Raw genomic sequence first — 17,781 nt, forward strand, 5'->3', positions numbered from 1 at the left:
ACAAATAATATATAGATTTAAATGAGTTTTGTCTTTTAACTCATAGTGGCAGATTCACATAATCCACAATAGCCTCCAAATAAAAATTCTGTTTGTGTAAGAGTGTTTATCCAAAATATATCCCAAATTAAAATGTACCCAGATAAAGCATGCACTTTTTTTTCTTTATTGTAGTAGGGAAAAATCAATGAGGCTTATATTTCTAAAGTCACTGAAAAGTCTATCAAAATTGCTCATAGCAAAAAGTGAAAAGTCACTTGTGGAAATACTTGTAAAATAAATATGCTGACAGTTGGACTAGTGCCCATGGGTGATGCGTTCATCTATAACACAGCTGAACAGTGTAACCCATGGTCCACAGGTCTACATAGTGTAATATGTGGTCTAAATTTATACACTTTAGAAACAGACTACACCAATCGCCTACTCACAAAAGAAATTGAGGAGGACACAAATAAAATAAAAATGCATGTACTCACGGTGTTAAAATTTGGGAAGAGTCCAACAGCAGAACTACTGTCCACTGGAAAAGACATAAACGGTTTGATATCCAGGGAAGGCTGCATCATCAGGGCAGGGGTGCGCACAAGAGCAGGAAGGGTAGTGGTGTGGCATGTACTGCCTGCCAAGAACAAAACAAAAATAAATTCAATCTCTTGCTCACATCCATCTCCTTTCCCAACCTATTGTACAAAAACAAGACTGCCGAGCTGCCTCCTGCAAGCGAGAGAGTTGCTCTGGCAGTAAGCAAATGGCCCAGGAGGAGAAAGTGCAATTAAAAAGGGTCTTCTTGCTCATTGTCTAAGACAGTGATAACAAAATGCTCCCCAAGGCCAGGGCTGAGGCTGCTGGGTCTCTGCTGAGATAGAGAATACACTGATCCTGCAGGCACGTGGGGCAGAATGAAATCATCCTGTCTCTAACCACATAACCTCTGACCAGCCAAAATTGTAGGAGAGGCAGGGAGGAGCCTCTTGAAACCAGGTACTGTTTACTACTATTCAGTTATTGGATGTTTTTAAATCAAAGATAATTATAGGGCTTTTGTAAGGAGAAGGAACCTTGGACTCTTATAGTTACCGTCTGCTCCCACAAAAGTTATGATGCAAACAATTTGTTCTCTAAAACAACAAACTTGAAGTTGCCCTTTACTTTGTGGGTAATGGGTAGTTTAGACAGATAGTGAATCTTAAAGGAGTTATTACAACCTGGTTGACGCAGGGTACTAGGAGACAGGAAGGAGTTGGGACAGGAATTCAAATTTTTACCTTCAACTTTTATTTCTATTGAGCCTTGTATTATTTTAGCAACTATTCCTTTTAACAATTATATTAGTGTCATCTCTTTAGATATCTGGTCAAACTCAGGGGCAGCAGATTTAAAGCATTTTTCTCCAGTGACAAGCATGCTTTATTTAGCCTGTGGCCTCCACATACTGCAGATAAGTAACTGCTGGTGCACGTAGCTCTCTGGGAGACAGGCTCTGGTGTGCCTTCTTTTTCTTTTATTTTTTTTCCAAATAAATATAACAACTTTATTGAGATAAAGTATATTTCCCCATGTATAAGATGCTCCCATGTATAAGACACACCTTAATTTTGGGGCCTGAAATTTGAAAAAAATATATATTACATAAAGTTATTGAACTCAAGTTTTATTCATCATAAAATTCATACAACTCCTCATCACTGTCAAATCTCCCATCCATTAGCTTGTCCTCCTCTGTGTCTGATGACAAATCACTGTCTTCAACAATGAGCGCAAAAACAAGCGCAAGAAAGCAGGAAATGCAAGTAAAAAAATCTACAACCACTGTATAAGACACACCCAGTTTTTAGACCCCAAAATTTTTGAAAAAGGATGCATCTTATACATGGGGAAATATGGTAATTCACATACCAGACAATTCAACCACTTTAAGTGTACAAGTCAATGGTTCTTTGCATATTCACAGAGTTGTGCAACCATCACCACAATTTTATAACATTTTCACAATCCCTAAAAGAAACTCCATACCCATTAGCAGTCACTCCTCCTCCCGTCCCCACATCCCTCATTCTTGGCAGCCACTAATCTACTTTCGGTCTCTATAAATCTGTCTATTCTGGACATTTGATTGAATGACAGCATACAATATGAGGTCTTTTGTGACTTGTCTTCTTTCACTTGGCATAATGTTTTTGTAGTTCATTCACGTTGTTGTGCATATCAGAATTTAATTCCTTTTTAAGGCTGTCTAATATTCCATTGTAGATACCACTTTTTGCTTATTCATTCATCAGTTGATAGGCATTTGGGTTGTTTCCACTTTTGGCTACTATCAATAATGCTGCTATGAACACTTGTTTCTAAGTTTTTGTATGTACATATGTTTTTAGTTCTCTCAGATATAGACATAAAAGTGGAATTGGGGATTGTTAGGTCATATTGTAATTCTATATTTTAACCTCTTGAGAAGTTCCAGACTGTTTTCCAAAACAGCTGAACTACTTAACATAACCAATTTCTCCTGCCATTCCTATATAGAACCACAAATAATTATATGCCTAGAATCCCCTTCTGACTTCAAATAAAAATCAACAGTATGGGGAAAATGCTCCCAACTATGAAAATTTCCACCAATGTTTTTTTACAGTGTCCCAGAATAATTAAAATTCCTATTTCAATGATTTTTTTTTTTTGTAATGAATTTCTTTAATGAACTCTGTATCACATTTCCAATCATTCCAAAACATTATTGGCAATGGTGTTAAATAGACAGTCATATCTCATTTACATTGATCCCAAAAACAGAAAAAAGGAAGAAGGCCTCTGAGGAATTTATCTGTAATGACAAGTCTTCAGGTCAGCCCCGTCCATTAGGTAATGTAGAGTAGAAGCAGCAAAAACAGAATCAGCCAAAAGTACAGCTCAAACAGTAATGGTTGTTTTTCTGATGCCAGAGTAAGCACTCTGATCTCAACCTGGCACGCACACTAGCACCCTGTATTTAATTATACTTATTCTCCTAATTAGGTAACATTACATTCATTGCTAAGTTCAGAGCTTGTATATCCAAGATGATGTATTATATCAATATGTCAGATGTCAGGTGTTGCAGAGGCATTTATTAAAGTATTTATTTCAAAAGCTTTGCTGTAAAATCTTCTCCAAGTTGAAAAACAGATATATTATATTAGACCAGCAGGCTTTTACAATTCACAATTATTTAATTGTTAAAAGTCTAATGTATAAACATTTTACAGAATTATTCTATTTAAAGCTGCCTGGATGAACAAATGTAGAATTATTTTTGCCATGGTGGGTCTCCCAAAGAAATGAAAATTCTAAGCCCAAAATGCTTATGAATATGCTATGTAATACATTGTCCTGAGGGCCTGGAAAGAGTCACTTTGTACTAATAAACTAAAATCAAATAGAATGAAACATGGAAGCTGACAAACAGATTGCTCCATCAACAGAGGTCAGAATGCACAATGGTCCTACCCAATCAGATTGCTGTGCTAATAAAGACGAGGCTTGAGAGCTATTAAACTGCCACCATCATTAGCATAAAAATTTAGCAACTGTTTACCATTCATTAGCATTTTAATGACAGACAATTTGCCATGTTAAACACAGATTGTTTTAAAGTATTCTAAATAAATATAAACTATGCTTTCATCAATTCCCTCACCTCAATCTTGCTGTTTTCATTTTTAAAACCTGCTTTTTAATACTGCCTCACTAAGGCTGATTGCTTCAAAGAAAGTTCCTGCAAATGGGAAATCAATGAGGATAAAGTACATTTTTTGCAGTTTAGTTCTTGCTTTGATCACTCTGTCACCTTAGTCCAGATTTTGCTGCTGCAGTGACTGCTGGGAAGCATTTCTCTTCATCTCGGGATACCAAAAGGTCATTGGGAAATAAAGCAGAAATCTGGCCAAAATGCATTGCACCTTGCAAGAAAATTTTAATTTCTTTAAAATTCAAGGATTCAATGAGGGAAAAAAATAGTTGAAATATAATGAGCAGGTATTTCAACACAAAGGGTGGTATAATGTACCCTTTATGTCACTATTCTCATGGCACAGAACAACTTTTGCTGTTTAAACCATTTGGCTATTTTATATAAGGCACCTCCTCTATGTAGTTCTATTTGAAAGCACAGGATATAATATAGCATACTGAATCAAATAATAATAGGGCTCTGCCTTATTTGATAATATGACTTGTACGGCCAGCAGTCGTGGCTGCTGTCACAGCAGCCAAGCACATGCAGTTTCGCATTAGATTCGAATCGATCTTAGAGAAAAAACGAAGGCAAGAAATGGTGGGCCATTACCTTTTATTCTAGCTCGCACCCTGCAAGCGAGTAAATACACACAGAGGGAAAACACTTCCCTTTCCATTCAGGGCTCCCAAAGCCACTGACTTTCTCCTGGGTTTTCCTAGAATCAAAGGCCCCCACCTCTGTTCCCCTTCAGCACCCTGCCATCTTGACCGCCTGTCTCCTCTGCCACCATGTGGCCTCTCTGCCAAAGTGGCCTCCTAGCTCCTCCTTCTTAAAACTTTTCAGTGGGACAACCCTTCTTCCAGTACACATTAGCATAACCAAGCCCCTTCCCAAGTAGGAAGGTAATCAGCCACCCCACATGGGCAGCAGCCATCTTTAACAATAAAAGTGAGCAAAACCAGAAAATATAGATTTTACAAACTTATTTGCCCAACATGACTTCTTACATTACTTGATGTATACACGTTTATCAAATTCCCTATATGAAAAGTAAATACAACACACAAACATGCATACCTCAAAGATCTAATAGTCACCACTCTCTCCGAAGAAATTACACATGTCCCTATAGCCCCCCATAAGAATGCAATTAACTCTCTCCCATAAATTTTATTTTGGTGGTAAAATGTAAGCTGTAGTCCTCTATAACTATGAAATCAATATGTGAAAGACATCTCATCACTATGACCATAATGAAAACTATTATTTCAGCCAACTGCTTCTGTAACATAATAGGTGCTTTATTATGTCAATGGATTATGTCATAATCCATCACCATAAAGCCTCATTTGAGGACCAGGTGACACTTGAAATTATTGCCTTAGTCTTTGACCTTTAGAAATATAAACTTGAAGACCTATTTAGGTTATAGCTTTGAGGATTCCTAACGGCTCTTCTTTATGTACCATAACACAAACAAACAAAACACCTCATTCTGAGAAAGGAGAGTATGCCAAAATCACAGAAAGTCTACTTGAGAAGCATTTTTAGAATGAGATCAAATATGTATATATTCTATATTCTGCAGACATAGTTTCTTCTTATACCATTACTCTGTCTGCTTTAGTGAGTACTGAAATTAAAAATATTATAAAAATCTATTAGTCTAATGTCAATTATAGAATTCCCAAAGTTTTCTGTAAAGAAATTAAATGAGTGGCATTTCAGATTTTCCAGCTCAGTTTTCTCTTTCTACTGCTTACCCAGCTTTGTTGCTCTTTACATTGAGTGACTTTCCCTCTTACCAGGACAATCACCAGCCAGCATCTCCTTCACTCCTTCTCTTACCATTCCCATTCCTCTTTAGTCTGCCATGTGAGGAAGACAAATTCACCAAGAGATCATCAAACATGGCCAGTAGGAGGGGGCTAAGTGGATAGGGATGTGACTAATAAAGAGTTTTGCTTCTGAAAAGGTCACACAAAAATAATAACAAGAGAGAACATTTTTATAGTGTATGCTATGTGCCAGCACTACCCTAAACATGTTACATAGCACACACACATATATGGATATATATATACTCATTAGATAGAGAGTATTTACATAGGTATATATACATATACAATTACAATAACCCATTAAAGAAGGTACTATTACTAGCTCCACTTTACAGATGAAAAACTGAAGTACAATGTAGTTACCCCCAAGTTCACACCACCTGTACAGGATTCAAACTCAGGCAATTTGACTGCTGAATTCTCTCCTTTTTATACTGTGCTAGTCATCAAATTGCACACCTGAAAACACTTCAGTTATATAGACAGCTATAGATTGGAATGTTTTATGGACAAACTTATGGAGTTTTTTTTCTTTTTCTTTTATTTAGATGATTCAATTTAACAGGGTGACATTGGTCAACTAGAGTACATATATTTTGGGCAAGCATCTCCACATCATTTGGAAAGTTGATTATGCTGTATACTCATCACCCAAAGACAAATCATCCCCCGTCACCTTATATTTGTCCCTCTTTATGTCCCTTCCCCTGTCTCTTCCTCCTTCCCTCTTCCCCTGGTAACCACTGCACTTCTATTTATGTCCATGAGTCTCAATTTTGTGTCCCACCTATGTGTGAAATCGTACAGTTCTTAGCTTTTTCTGATTTACTTGTTTCACTCAGTATAATGTTATCAAGGTCCATCCATGTTGTCGTAAATGATACTGTATCATCGTTTCTGATGGCTGAGTAGTATTCCATTGTATATATGTATCACATCTTCTTTATCCAATCTTCTATTGAGGGACCCTTTGGTTGTTTCCATGTCTTGGCCACTGTGGATATTGCTGTGATGAACATGGGGGTGCCAAAACTCAAAAACTTAGGGAATTTAAATGCAGACAGGAATTCATTGAAACTTTTGTTTGACCTTACTATAGTATCTGATACTGAAATAACTAAAATATATAAAAGTTTAATGCTAAGACATGTTTCTAGAATATATTTATCTAAAAATAATCTCCCCCAAATAATAGCATTATTTAATTCAGTGAATATACTTCTAGGGCACCAGCAGTACAAGGCACAGTGCTGACAGCTACAGGGATGACAAATTGAGTCAGACAGAATTTATTTTTACTTACTAAGAGATGATAAGAAAATAATTAATACCACTATTTAATGAGGTTCTATTCTATGCCAGGTACTGTGCTAAATGATTTATTTCCTTTATTTTATTCAATTAAAATACAACTATGTGAGATTTGTATTATTATCCCCATTTTAGAGATGAGGAAGGAGAAACTTAGAGAGATTAAGATCCTTTAGTATATGGCAGAGCCTGTGTCTATGCTCCTAATCATGTGACTATACACCCAAGCTATCATTTCATAACATAAGTTATATTTGTACTGTTATATCTGAAAAAGATTCTGTCATCTAATACATATAAAAAATTCTGGCTTCAACAAAGTTTAAAGTGATTCTTCTCTGTAAGACATCTTTGAACTTTTAATACACTAAAAAAATGTCTAGGCAGATATAATTTCTATCCTTGATTCCTTGAGCATGCATCAGTCCTTTTATTTTCACAGAGCTTCTGGGACAAACATGATGTGCTGTGGCACATCCTTCAGGCGACATTGTTCTAAACACATTAAAAGCACCAATTCAGAAGAAAGCTGATGACTTCCAGATTCACCACTTTCTTGTTGTGAGCCCTTAGACAAGTGATTTTACATCTCTATACCTCCCATTTTATTTTCTAAAAATTGGGGAACATAAGAGTTATCTATATCATAGGACTAGAAGGAGAAGTACTTGAAATTTTTCTATGAAAGTGCTTAACCTTATGTCTGACACAGCAAGTGTTCAATAATCTTCAGTTACTGTAGTTATGAACTATTCGTACTCCTTGGTCACTATGGCCTGACCTGTGGTGGTACAGTGGATAAGGCATTGACCTGGAATACTGAGGTCTCTGGTTCAAAATCCTGGGCTTGCCTGGTCCAGGCTTATGCAAGAAGCAACTACTATAAGTTGATGCTTCTCGCTCCACTCCATCTCTCTCTCTCTCTCTCTCTCTCTCTCTCTCTCTATTCTCTATTCTTTCCCTAAAACTCAATAAATAAAATCTTAAAGAATAAAAGGATCTTCATCTCCAGAAAGTATAGTTAAATCCATTAATACTTATAAAAGGCAAGATCTGTCAGGAGTCACATGTTATAAACAAAATGTTAAGGGTGCAAGAGAGAAATCAATTTTTTTTATTAAGTGAGAAGTGGGAAGGTGGGAAGGCAGAGAGACAGGCTCCCACATGTGCCCCAACTAGAATCTACCAGGCAAGTCCCTTAAAGGGTGATGTTCTGCCCATGTGGGGCAGCTGCTCTGTTGCTCAGCAACTGAGCTTTCAGTGTCTGAGGCAAAACCATGGAACCATTCTCAGTCTTGAGGTGAACTAGTTCAAACTGTTCGAGCCATGGCTGCAGGAGGAGGAGGAGGAGGAGAAGAGAGAGAGAGAGATAGAGAGAGAGAGAGAAGGGGAGTGGGAGGGGTCGAGAAGCAGTGGCCTGACTGGGAATCAAACCCAGAACTTCCACACACCAGGAAGACACTCTACCACTAACCAACTGGCCAGGGCCAAGAGAAAGAAATTGCATCTGGTTAGGAGTTGTGTTCATAAATGTTTCCATGGATGAGCTATCTCTTAAGTGTTGAGGAATGATTAGTATTTTGAGAAGTGAGTATGAAAGAATACTCAAGGAAACTGCATAGAGAGCATAGAAAAATGGAATGTATTAAAGTTAAAAACTTTTTTTTAGGCACTCAAGCTATTCTTAGTGTTTCTGGATTAGAAGGTAAAACAATAAAGAGAAAAGCAGGGCATCTTTGGAATTGGCAAAGATTTCTTTCTTTTTTTTTTTTTTTTAAAGTACTTTATTCCATTTTTTCTGAGGAAGGAGAGAGAGAGAGAGGAAAGGAGGGAGAGAAAGAGAGAGAGAGAAAGGGGAGGAGCAGGATGCATCAACTCCCATATGTGCCTTGACCAGGCAAGCCCAGGATTTCGAACCGGCGACCTCAGTGTTCCTGGTTGATGTTTTATCCCACTGCACCACCACAGGTCAGGCGCAAAGATTTCTTAAATAAAAAAGGATATTAATTAAAAATAGTAAATATACTGTCTTATTAAGAATAAAAACATAAGAATAAAATACTATCTAAGGAATTAAAAAGCCATCCACAGAGTGGGAGATATTTATTATATACACAAAGGACTTGAATCTAGAATAAAGAACTTCTGCAAATCAATATGAAGAAGGTAATATCATAGGAAAAATGGGCAAAAGAATTTGAATGGATATTTTACAAAAGTAGACACCAAAATGGTCAGGAAACATAAAAAAATATGTCTAATTTCATTAGTCATTAGAAATATGTAAATTAAAACTACAATGAGCTATCAGTATATACCACAAGAATGGTTGCAATGAAGAAAGATAATCAAATGTTGACAAGAACTCTTATCTGAAGTATAAATTGTTATACCTTAAAAAACTACTTAGCAGTATCTACTAGAACTAAATAAATACATAACCTATTACTTAGCACTTTCAATTCTAAGTGTATACCTAAGAGAAATGAGAGACGGGGCGGGGGCGGAGACCGGAAAGAACCATGCCAGGGCGCCCACAGTGGTGGCAATGTTCCGCTTGCTCTCAGAGCCAGTTGCACAGGTGTGTATGTTTATGTATATTCATTCAACTGCACACTTACAATATGTGCACTTTTGTATATGTTATACCTTAATGGAAATTTCTAAAAAGTAATGTATTCGATATTACTAATTTTAGTAAACCACTTTGACAAATACAAGCAAAATTCCCCAATAAGAAGATCTTCCAATACTGTCAAGTTTGCATAGTTTTAGGAGAAATATGTGTTCTGAGTTCTTTTTTCCATCGCCAGCTTGATTTTAGTCAAAGTGATTTGTGAGAAAACAAATGTTCTCTTTAATGCTGATGCTTTCTTGCTGAATTTCAGAAGTGGACAGAGGAGACAGATATGGAATTCAGTGGTGCCAAAAAAGAAAAATGTGTATCTAGAACTCGGAATCTATAAAATCTGAACTATTGGCAGTTTCATGCCTGATCTCCCGTGCGGTAGACCAGCGTTCCCTCCAAAGAGCTCTGATAGCATCCTGGCAGAATGTGGCATTTAAAAACCAATCCTTCTGAGTACCACACTGAAGTTTATAAGCAAAAATGAAGTGCTACATCAAAAAACAGCAGTGCAGTCACATCATGATAGATTTTAAGCCACAATATCCTTTGGGTTTAGTAGTATGCCACCTTTTACACAAAATGATGACTCTTTTACTGAAATGCAATGGATGGTGATTCATTTATATCTGAATATCTTGCCCATGCACTGAGTTTCTTATATTTAATTCTTGAAAAAAAATGGGTAAGATTTATTTGCTATATCATGCAAAATATAGTTTGGTTAAACGTGATATTTCATCAGTTGCAATTGTTTTTTAAAGGTACATTGAAAAATATCTAAGAATTTCAGAATGCACATAAAGAAGATAGCTGGTTTAAAAGAAAAAAAGTCGTGAGATCTAACTGTCTTCTTTTAAGCTGAATTTAAAACACTTCACTTTGTGATAGCGATTTACCTGTAACCCATGGTAATAAGCACGGCCATGCAAGGAAGAAACTCAAAGGGGAAACAAGGGTCTGACAAATGCTTGGTCAAGTTTTTTGAAACTGTTTTAAATATACCTGACTTATAAAAAGGGAATGTCATGTGCTTGGTTCCTAAATTACTAAGCCTTTAAAGAAGCCAAAATTATCTCCAGACAGGGATTTACTAAAATGGTCTGAGGTGGAGAGCGGAGTGGGAGGTCACAACAGCCTGATGAAATTTCCTGGCAAAAGGACCCAGGGAGATGGTCCTGAGCCTCATTTGCCCAGTGACGCCCATCTGTGGCATCAAGCACTTTTCTGAGGTCCGAAGCCTCTTTCTGTTACAAGCAGAGCAACTACAATATTTGCTGTCCCCTTGCAGCGTGCTAGCGGCCTGATGGCAGCATGGAACTGGGTCCTTTTTTTAGACACCTTCCAAAAATAGAAACTTTCTTAGGAAAACCATTACAACCATGCATCTCAAACTACTGAATATTTTTCTAGAGGAATCATATTTCATAAAAATTTTAGAGATAAACATCATTTAGGATTCTACCTTTCATTTTATATGAGAAAAATGTGATTTGGGAGAACTTAACCCAGTGTGGTACCTGTCTGATGGTGGAATCAAACCTAGAACTCCTTGCTCAGGGACACTGTTGGACTATTTAAGTCTGTACAATCAAAGATGTGCAAGAACCATAGATTATCATTATCCTTTTTAAAAATTTAAGTAGATAGGTATTTGCTCTGTTTTCTGTTATATTACAACTGAAATTTAGAAGTATTCATCTCCAAATGAGATTTTAATTTAATGTTTTATTAATATGACTGACGAAAGAAAGAAATGAAATAAAGGAGAAAAGCCCAAGTGGTTAAGAGCCAACATTTTTTCTTTTTTTAACAATGGCTGAAGATTGATTGCAATACCTCATTTTAAATAATTCTTCTAATATTCCCAATGGGAAGAGAGAAAACAACAAACCCCATTAAAACTATGCTTTTAACCATACTCTGTGGATCAATATAACTAATTCAAATAGCCTCATAGTAGAAGGCACACACACATTCCTGTTGGTGATTTTTATATTGAAGTGCTATCAAAACTGTAAACAAAATGCTAGCTACAAAGACATTTTTTTTTTCAAGCAATGGCAACTGACCTTCCATTGGAGCAGATCAAAGCAGCAGGGCCCTTGAGGCCTCTGGCTGTCCCTGGGCCTCTCTCCGGCAGCTCACACAAAGGGCTTTGCTGTTGGGCCTGCATTCAGCAACTCAGGAGGTCCGTGCACCCAGCTGCTGCTGTGAATTCTAGCTCCAGGACACAAAAATGTTTTGCCCCCTAGTTTCAGAGAACTTCAGTTTTTGCATTCAGTGTCTAGGCTATTTGCATTTAAGAATCAAAAGAAAAAAATTGTGGCTTACTTAATGTTTTTTTCTTTTTTAAGATATTTTACCCCCAGAAGCTTGCTCAATTTAAAGAAACAGTTCATATTTGTTCTACCAGTGGTCTCTTACTTCCATCTATGTAGAGATAAGACTTCCCTAGGTTAAAAATTAACCAAACATTTCAAAGCTATTCAAAAGCTGTTGCTTATGTTAAAAAAATAAAAGTGATAGGCTTCTAGGTAGAAAGCACAATTTGGGAATGAATAGAAATGGTAAAAACTGAGTTGTAATCCTTTTTCCTTTTTGTACGTTTATGCCATGGCCGCCACAATTATAATACACTACAGAGTATTCAGGAAAAAAATTCTAGTGGAATATTACAGTCATGGTGACCATCAAAGAAGAGACCATACTTGGACCTCCATCAACCGAGAAACCACTTGCACCCAGAAGCAGGAGATCTGCCCCCCATTGGGCAGCCAGCGCTGCTGCGCAGAGAGCAGGAGCGCAGAGAGCAGGAGCGCCCAGTGCGTCTGTCCGTGTGAATATCCGGTGTGAGGTGACTAACCCAGCCGCCCCAGGGACGGGGTGAGCAGAGACTGAAAAAGAGATGGTGGGGTTCTGAGGAGGAAAAGGGTAAGGGAGATGTGGAGAGGAAAGGGAGGGTGGTGAGTTTGGCTTAATTTTGCAGAGTGGACTAGAATTAGCAGCAATTCCTTATTTGGAATTTGGTCATCATCTCACTCTTAAAATAATTTCCTTCCCTTTTATCCTTGCACTGTGTGTGGCAGAAATCTGTATAAAATGTAGGATTTCAGAGCAAAAACTATATGAGCAGGAGGAACATTTTGTTAAGCAGGACACTGAACTCACAAAAGAGTTTGTTTGGGCAACTGGGAGACAATGTGATAATCACCCTCATCCTGAGAAACATAGAGTGGCCTGTGACCCAGGGGATGCTTGTACTCCAGAGTGTCTTTAGTGAGTATTGAACAGAATGGCCAATCCCTGGCCTGCCTTCTTGGAATTCTGCCATTGTCCTGACATTCTAGAAATTGATGCTACCTGGCACATTCTGGGGCACTACTGATATGCAAAACAGCATCAGATAAGGCCCTCTGATGAATGCCCAGGGATTTTCTACACTGGAAGTGATTCATCATAAATGGTTGCCCCTGTCCCTGTGTATCATGTTTATTCTTGTAAGGTTATACTGACTTTGTACCACTTTTGACTCCTCACCTTCTCAATGATCTCCAAAAGTCAAAGAACACGATTTTTTTTTTTTTTTTTTCATTTTTCTGAAGCTGGAAACAGGGAGAGACAGTCAGACAGACTCCCGCATGCGCCCAACCGGGATCCACCCGGCACGCCCACCAGGGGCGATGCTCTGCCCACCAGGGGGCGATGCTCTGCCCATCCTGGGCATCGCCATGTTGCGACCAGAGCCACTCTAGCGCCTGAGGCAGAGGCCACAGAGCCATCCCCAGCACCCGGGCCATCTTTGCTCCAATGGAGCCTTGGCTGCGGGAGGGGAAGGGAGAGACAGAGAGGAAAGCGCGGCGGAGGGGTGGAGAAGCAAATGAGCGCTTCTCCTGTGTGCCCTGGCCGGGAATCGAACCCGGGTCCTCCGCACGCTAGGCCGACGCTCTACCGCTGAGCCAACCGGCCAGGGCCTGAACACGATTTTTTAAATGAGTCACGTGGAAGGTAGAAAATGTCATCATATCACTTGCTTTCCTTTTCAATGATTTGCTTTATAAGGCAACGAAGAAAAGGGGATTTTTTTTTTTTTAGATGAACATTTATTTTGACTCTTGGTCTCTTCTGAACTTCAAGCAGCCTTTTAAGCTTCCCTTTGTTTTAAAGGACACAAATGGAAAGTAAACAAGTCATAAAACGGACTTGTTCAATGTATTAAATTTGACAAATCAGGTTTCCAATTAAGAAAAACACAAAAAGAATCCAAAGTTCCAAAACTGTATAATCTCTATTTCCAAACTTTGATTGACTTGTGTCTGTGTCTCTTTTTCTCTAACACTCCCTTTCTGTGTTTCTGTCCTACACCTGTGTCCCTATCTCCCTCCCTCTCACCTGTTTGACTTTTCTGCCTCTATCATCTCTCAGGTCTATGGCAATTCTCTGTCTCTATCTGTTTTTATCTCTTTATAGGTAATGCTTGTATGTTTCATCTTTTTGTCTCAGTCTATCTCTCTCACTATAACACAACCAGGGAACTAGAAAGGACACAAAATTTGTCATTTGCCTTGCTTTGGAGATATATTAATTTTGTTTTCCATATTTGCTCCTAAAATTTAAAAAAAAATCATAGCAAGATTTTGCTAATATCCGAACACGTTTGTCACAGGGACAAACTTGTCTCAAATAGTCATATCAGTTTCAATAACTAAGGATTGTTTTTATACGTGCTCTCACTATAGTATCTGCCATAGGCACAGCAGAATGGGACAAGGTAAAAACTTGAATTCACTATAGTACTTAATGGTATACTTTTGTAGAAATCCATCATCACTTTCCTGGGTTATATAAATACTGTAACTTTCCACTGGGATCACAAGGTGCTTTTTCATTTATTAAGAACATTTCTAAACTATTACATGGCTCACAATCATCCAACATTTTTCTGATACAGAAAATGATGCTCAAGGATAGATAATTCCATGACTTAGCAAATATTATACAAAACTTTCTAATTTGGTAGCCATAGTGAGCAACAGTGTTTGCTGTGAGGTCCCACATCACAGAGTCCCTAGGACTTCGCTTTGGCTTTAATCATTCTACTTTTGCCAGAGCATACTGAACTGTATAAACTCTGTGTTTACTCTTCTAGTCCACCAGTGACATAGAATAAAAGAATCAATGCTCCTTCAATATTTTCCAAACCACCTGAAATCCCACTGGGAACGACAAGATAAAAACATCTTCCTAGTGCCAAGAGTTTCTAAGCTCTTTCCTAGCAGTAGTATTTATTCATGTGTAAAAAATGGCAAAATTAAAGGAAAAAGGATATTTTAGGTGAGGCAGAAAATAGATAATATAAAAATGGAAATGAGAATTCCACAAATACCTGTTGTACACATGCACAATTCATTCATCTGCATAACACACAATACCCCCTCTTGAGAAGCTAAACTTACCTGGTCTCCAGAGGGATTTCCATGCTCAAGGGTCTAAATAAACATGAAACCATTGAGTAGTGGCTTGAACTAGATGGAAGATTAAAAACTTGAAACATGCCTACCATAAAAAGCATGTAACAAGAGTGCAAACAACCACATCACTCAATTTTACTATAGGCTACCAGCCACTATTCTGTCAGTCTGAATGTACATTCTTGAACATGCACAATCATCACTTTAAATATACTTCCTGAAGAGAGAAGAAGAGAGAGCAGGTTCTAACATACTTGGATTAAACACAAATCTCATTTTTACCTAGCAGTTATCTGAGACAAGCTTCAACAGAAAAAAGAAATATGGGAAATATACAGATAAAGAAATATGGGAAATCAGCCACATCATCATACAGGGTGGGGCAAAAAGTAGGTTTATAGTTGTTCATATAAAAAATTATATAATAATTAATAATAATACAAGCATAAACTCTGTGTTACACATACTCACAACTGTAAACCTACTTTTGCCCTAGCCTGTGTTTAGCAAAAGTGACTCAATATTACAATTTGAGTAAAAACAATTTTGGAAACTAATATGATATTGGGCAAGGAAGTTCTGAAATTAGCAAATTCTGTTTTTTCTAATTCTGATACTTGTTTCCTCCCGCTGAAATTGATTTTAATTGTTTTATATTTTTGCCACATACTTCATGAAAAAGTACTTTGAGGTGTAAATGCTGATCAGCCTGCAATACTTACCTTTGTTTATAAGATTACAGTCCCTGGTCCGTCAGCGGTCACTTCTGCATCTGAGCACTTTACGAGGTGTTACACTGAGAGAGAAATAATTCCCTGATTTCAACCTGGTGCTCCTGTGAAATGTGGTGCTAGGAAACAGCCAACACTCAGTGCATCTGAACAAATCATAGGTCCTCTAATTGCCTCTTAGCTCTAATGACTATTGAGGAGAGTGTTTGCAACTTGATTCCAGGGAGAGGGCAGACAACCTTCTGAACCAAATATATCCTAAAAGACTGACAAGTTACTTTCTTTCATGGGAATTTTCTGAGCATCTCTCAGAAACTACCACTTTGCCACAATAAGAATGAAATCAAATAATCAGACACTCACTTCTCCTTCCCAGACAAACCATTCCATTTCTCAAAATACTTATGCATAATAGCAATTTGGAAGTTTTTGGTATCACTTAAGGGGATTTTTCTTTTTTAGGTGGGCAACTAAATCTTCACTTTAAAATTCCTTTTTATTTCAAAAGGAAATGTGTTGTCAAAATATGAACTTAATTTATGTACTGCTCACAAAAATTAGGGGATATTTCAAAATGAATATGAAGCGATAAAATATTCCCTAATTTTTGTGAGCAGTATATTATTACTCCAGAATAATTTATTTGTACACTGTTAGGTGTGAAGAATTTGTTTTCTTTCCTGTGTATTTTTAGGTTTTAAATAAAGATTCATAGCATCTGAATAAAAAAAAAAAACTAAAGCACATAATTGGTGTTTATAACATTAATGGGGATGTTTCTGCATTTCAATTCAAAAATCTACTTTCAATTATATGGGGAATAATCATAGTGAAATTAGCAGTTGTGCAGGCTTGGAACTAATACATCCTTTACTCATATATCTAATTAATTTCACTCTCTATCTAGTGGCATCTGACCATGTGATCAGAATAAAGTTTCTGGTACATCCATGTTACCCAGGGTGGCTATGAGTGACTGGTTGTTTTGCGTATGCTAAGCTTACTGACATTGATACTGATGAGGCAGCTTAGTGGGCATATGACTAAATGAAAAAAAATAAAACTTGAAATGACTGATGTTTGCAAATGTTCAGGAAGGATTTTACACCTTTGGTTATGCAACTTAGCACATTTGCTAACCACAGCCAACACTAGTGACGTACAGAACAAATTATAACTGCTCAAATTCAACAATTTGGTATACCTCTTTATGTCAGATTTGCATGGTAACTATCAGGGACAGGTAAACCTAAGGGAATAATTAGATACAGTAATCAAAATTGTAATTATAAAACCAACTTTTAGAAAAGGGGCATATCTCCAGGCGCAATGATCTCAGTTGTTTTAACAAAATAGCATTCTACATGAACAAAATATGTTAGCTCTTATACTTAACTTTCCCCCCAAACAACTGCACACTTCTTCTCACATAATATTTATTTACTTCTTCATGATTAAAATGAAAGTATAGTCACTGCTGTGGTTTTCAATTTTTTATTTTATTTTTAAAAACTGGCCCTGGCTGGTTGGCTCAGTGGTAGAGTGTTGGGCTGGTGTGTAGATGTTCTGGGTTCAATTCCTAGTCAGGGCACACAGGAGAAGCGGTCATCTGCTTCTCCACATCTCTGCCTTCTCTCTTTCTCTCTCTCTCTTTTTCTCTCTCTGTCTTCTTCTCCCACAGCCATGGCTTGATTGGTTCAAGCACGACAGCCCTGGGAGCTGAGGATGGCTCCATGGAGCCTCCGCCTCAGGTGCTAGAAATAGCTCAGTTGTGAGCATGACCCCAGATAGGCAAAGCATCAGCCCCAGACTGGAGTTGCCAGGTGGGTCCTGGTTGGGGTACATGTGAAAGTCTGTCTCTCTATCTCCCTTCCTCTCACTTGGAAAAAGAAAAAAAAAAAGAAAAGAAAAATAAATAAAATTAAAACTTAAACCTAGATTTCTCCTAGAAAACATTTTAATCAGTAGGGATTATGTTGATGTTTCCTTCACACTATATATTTTTCTTTCATGAAGCTAGGCAAAATATGCTGGGATTTTTTGTTTGTCTGTTTGTTGCTTGCCCTAAATCTAGAATATTTATCTA

The 17,781-nt window shown here is 37.5% G+C and overlaps 1 protein-coding gene across 10 annotated transcripts in view; it reads right to left on the reverse strand.

The window, feature by feature from the left end:
* The window catches only part of ZNF385B (zinc finger protein 385B), a 463,364-nt gene that overhangs the window by 81,355 nt on the left and 364,228 nt on the right, over positions 1–17,781 (reverse strand). For 7 of the 10 annotated variants that reach the window (XM_066345147.1, XM_066345156.1, XM_066345146.1 and 4 more), the window contains one exon: positions 480–622. In XM_066345147.1, the coding sequence (XP_066201244.1) occupies positions 480–622 (143 nt within the window). Of the gene's footprint in view, positions 1–479; positions 623–6,343; positions 6,466–11,565; positions 11,704–15,686; positions 15,820–17,781 lie in introns of those variants that run through there. The other 3 variants (XM_066345153.1, XM_066345152.1, XM_066345148.1) reach the window with 3 other exon arrangements.

This window comes from Saccopteryx leptura, chromosome 7, assembly GCF_036850995.1.
Source record: "Saccopteryx leptura isolate mSacLep1 chromosome 7, mSacLep1_pri_phased_curated, whole genome shotgun sequence".
In the NCBI taxonomy this organism is placed as follows: domain Eukaryota; kingdom Metazoa; phylum Chordata; class Mammalia; order Chiroptera; family Emballonuridae; genus Saccopteryx; species Saccopteryx leptura.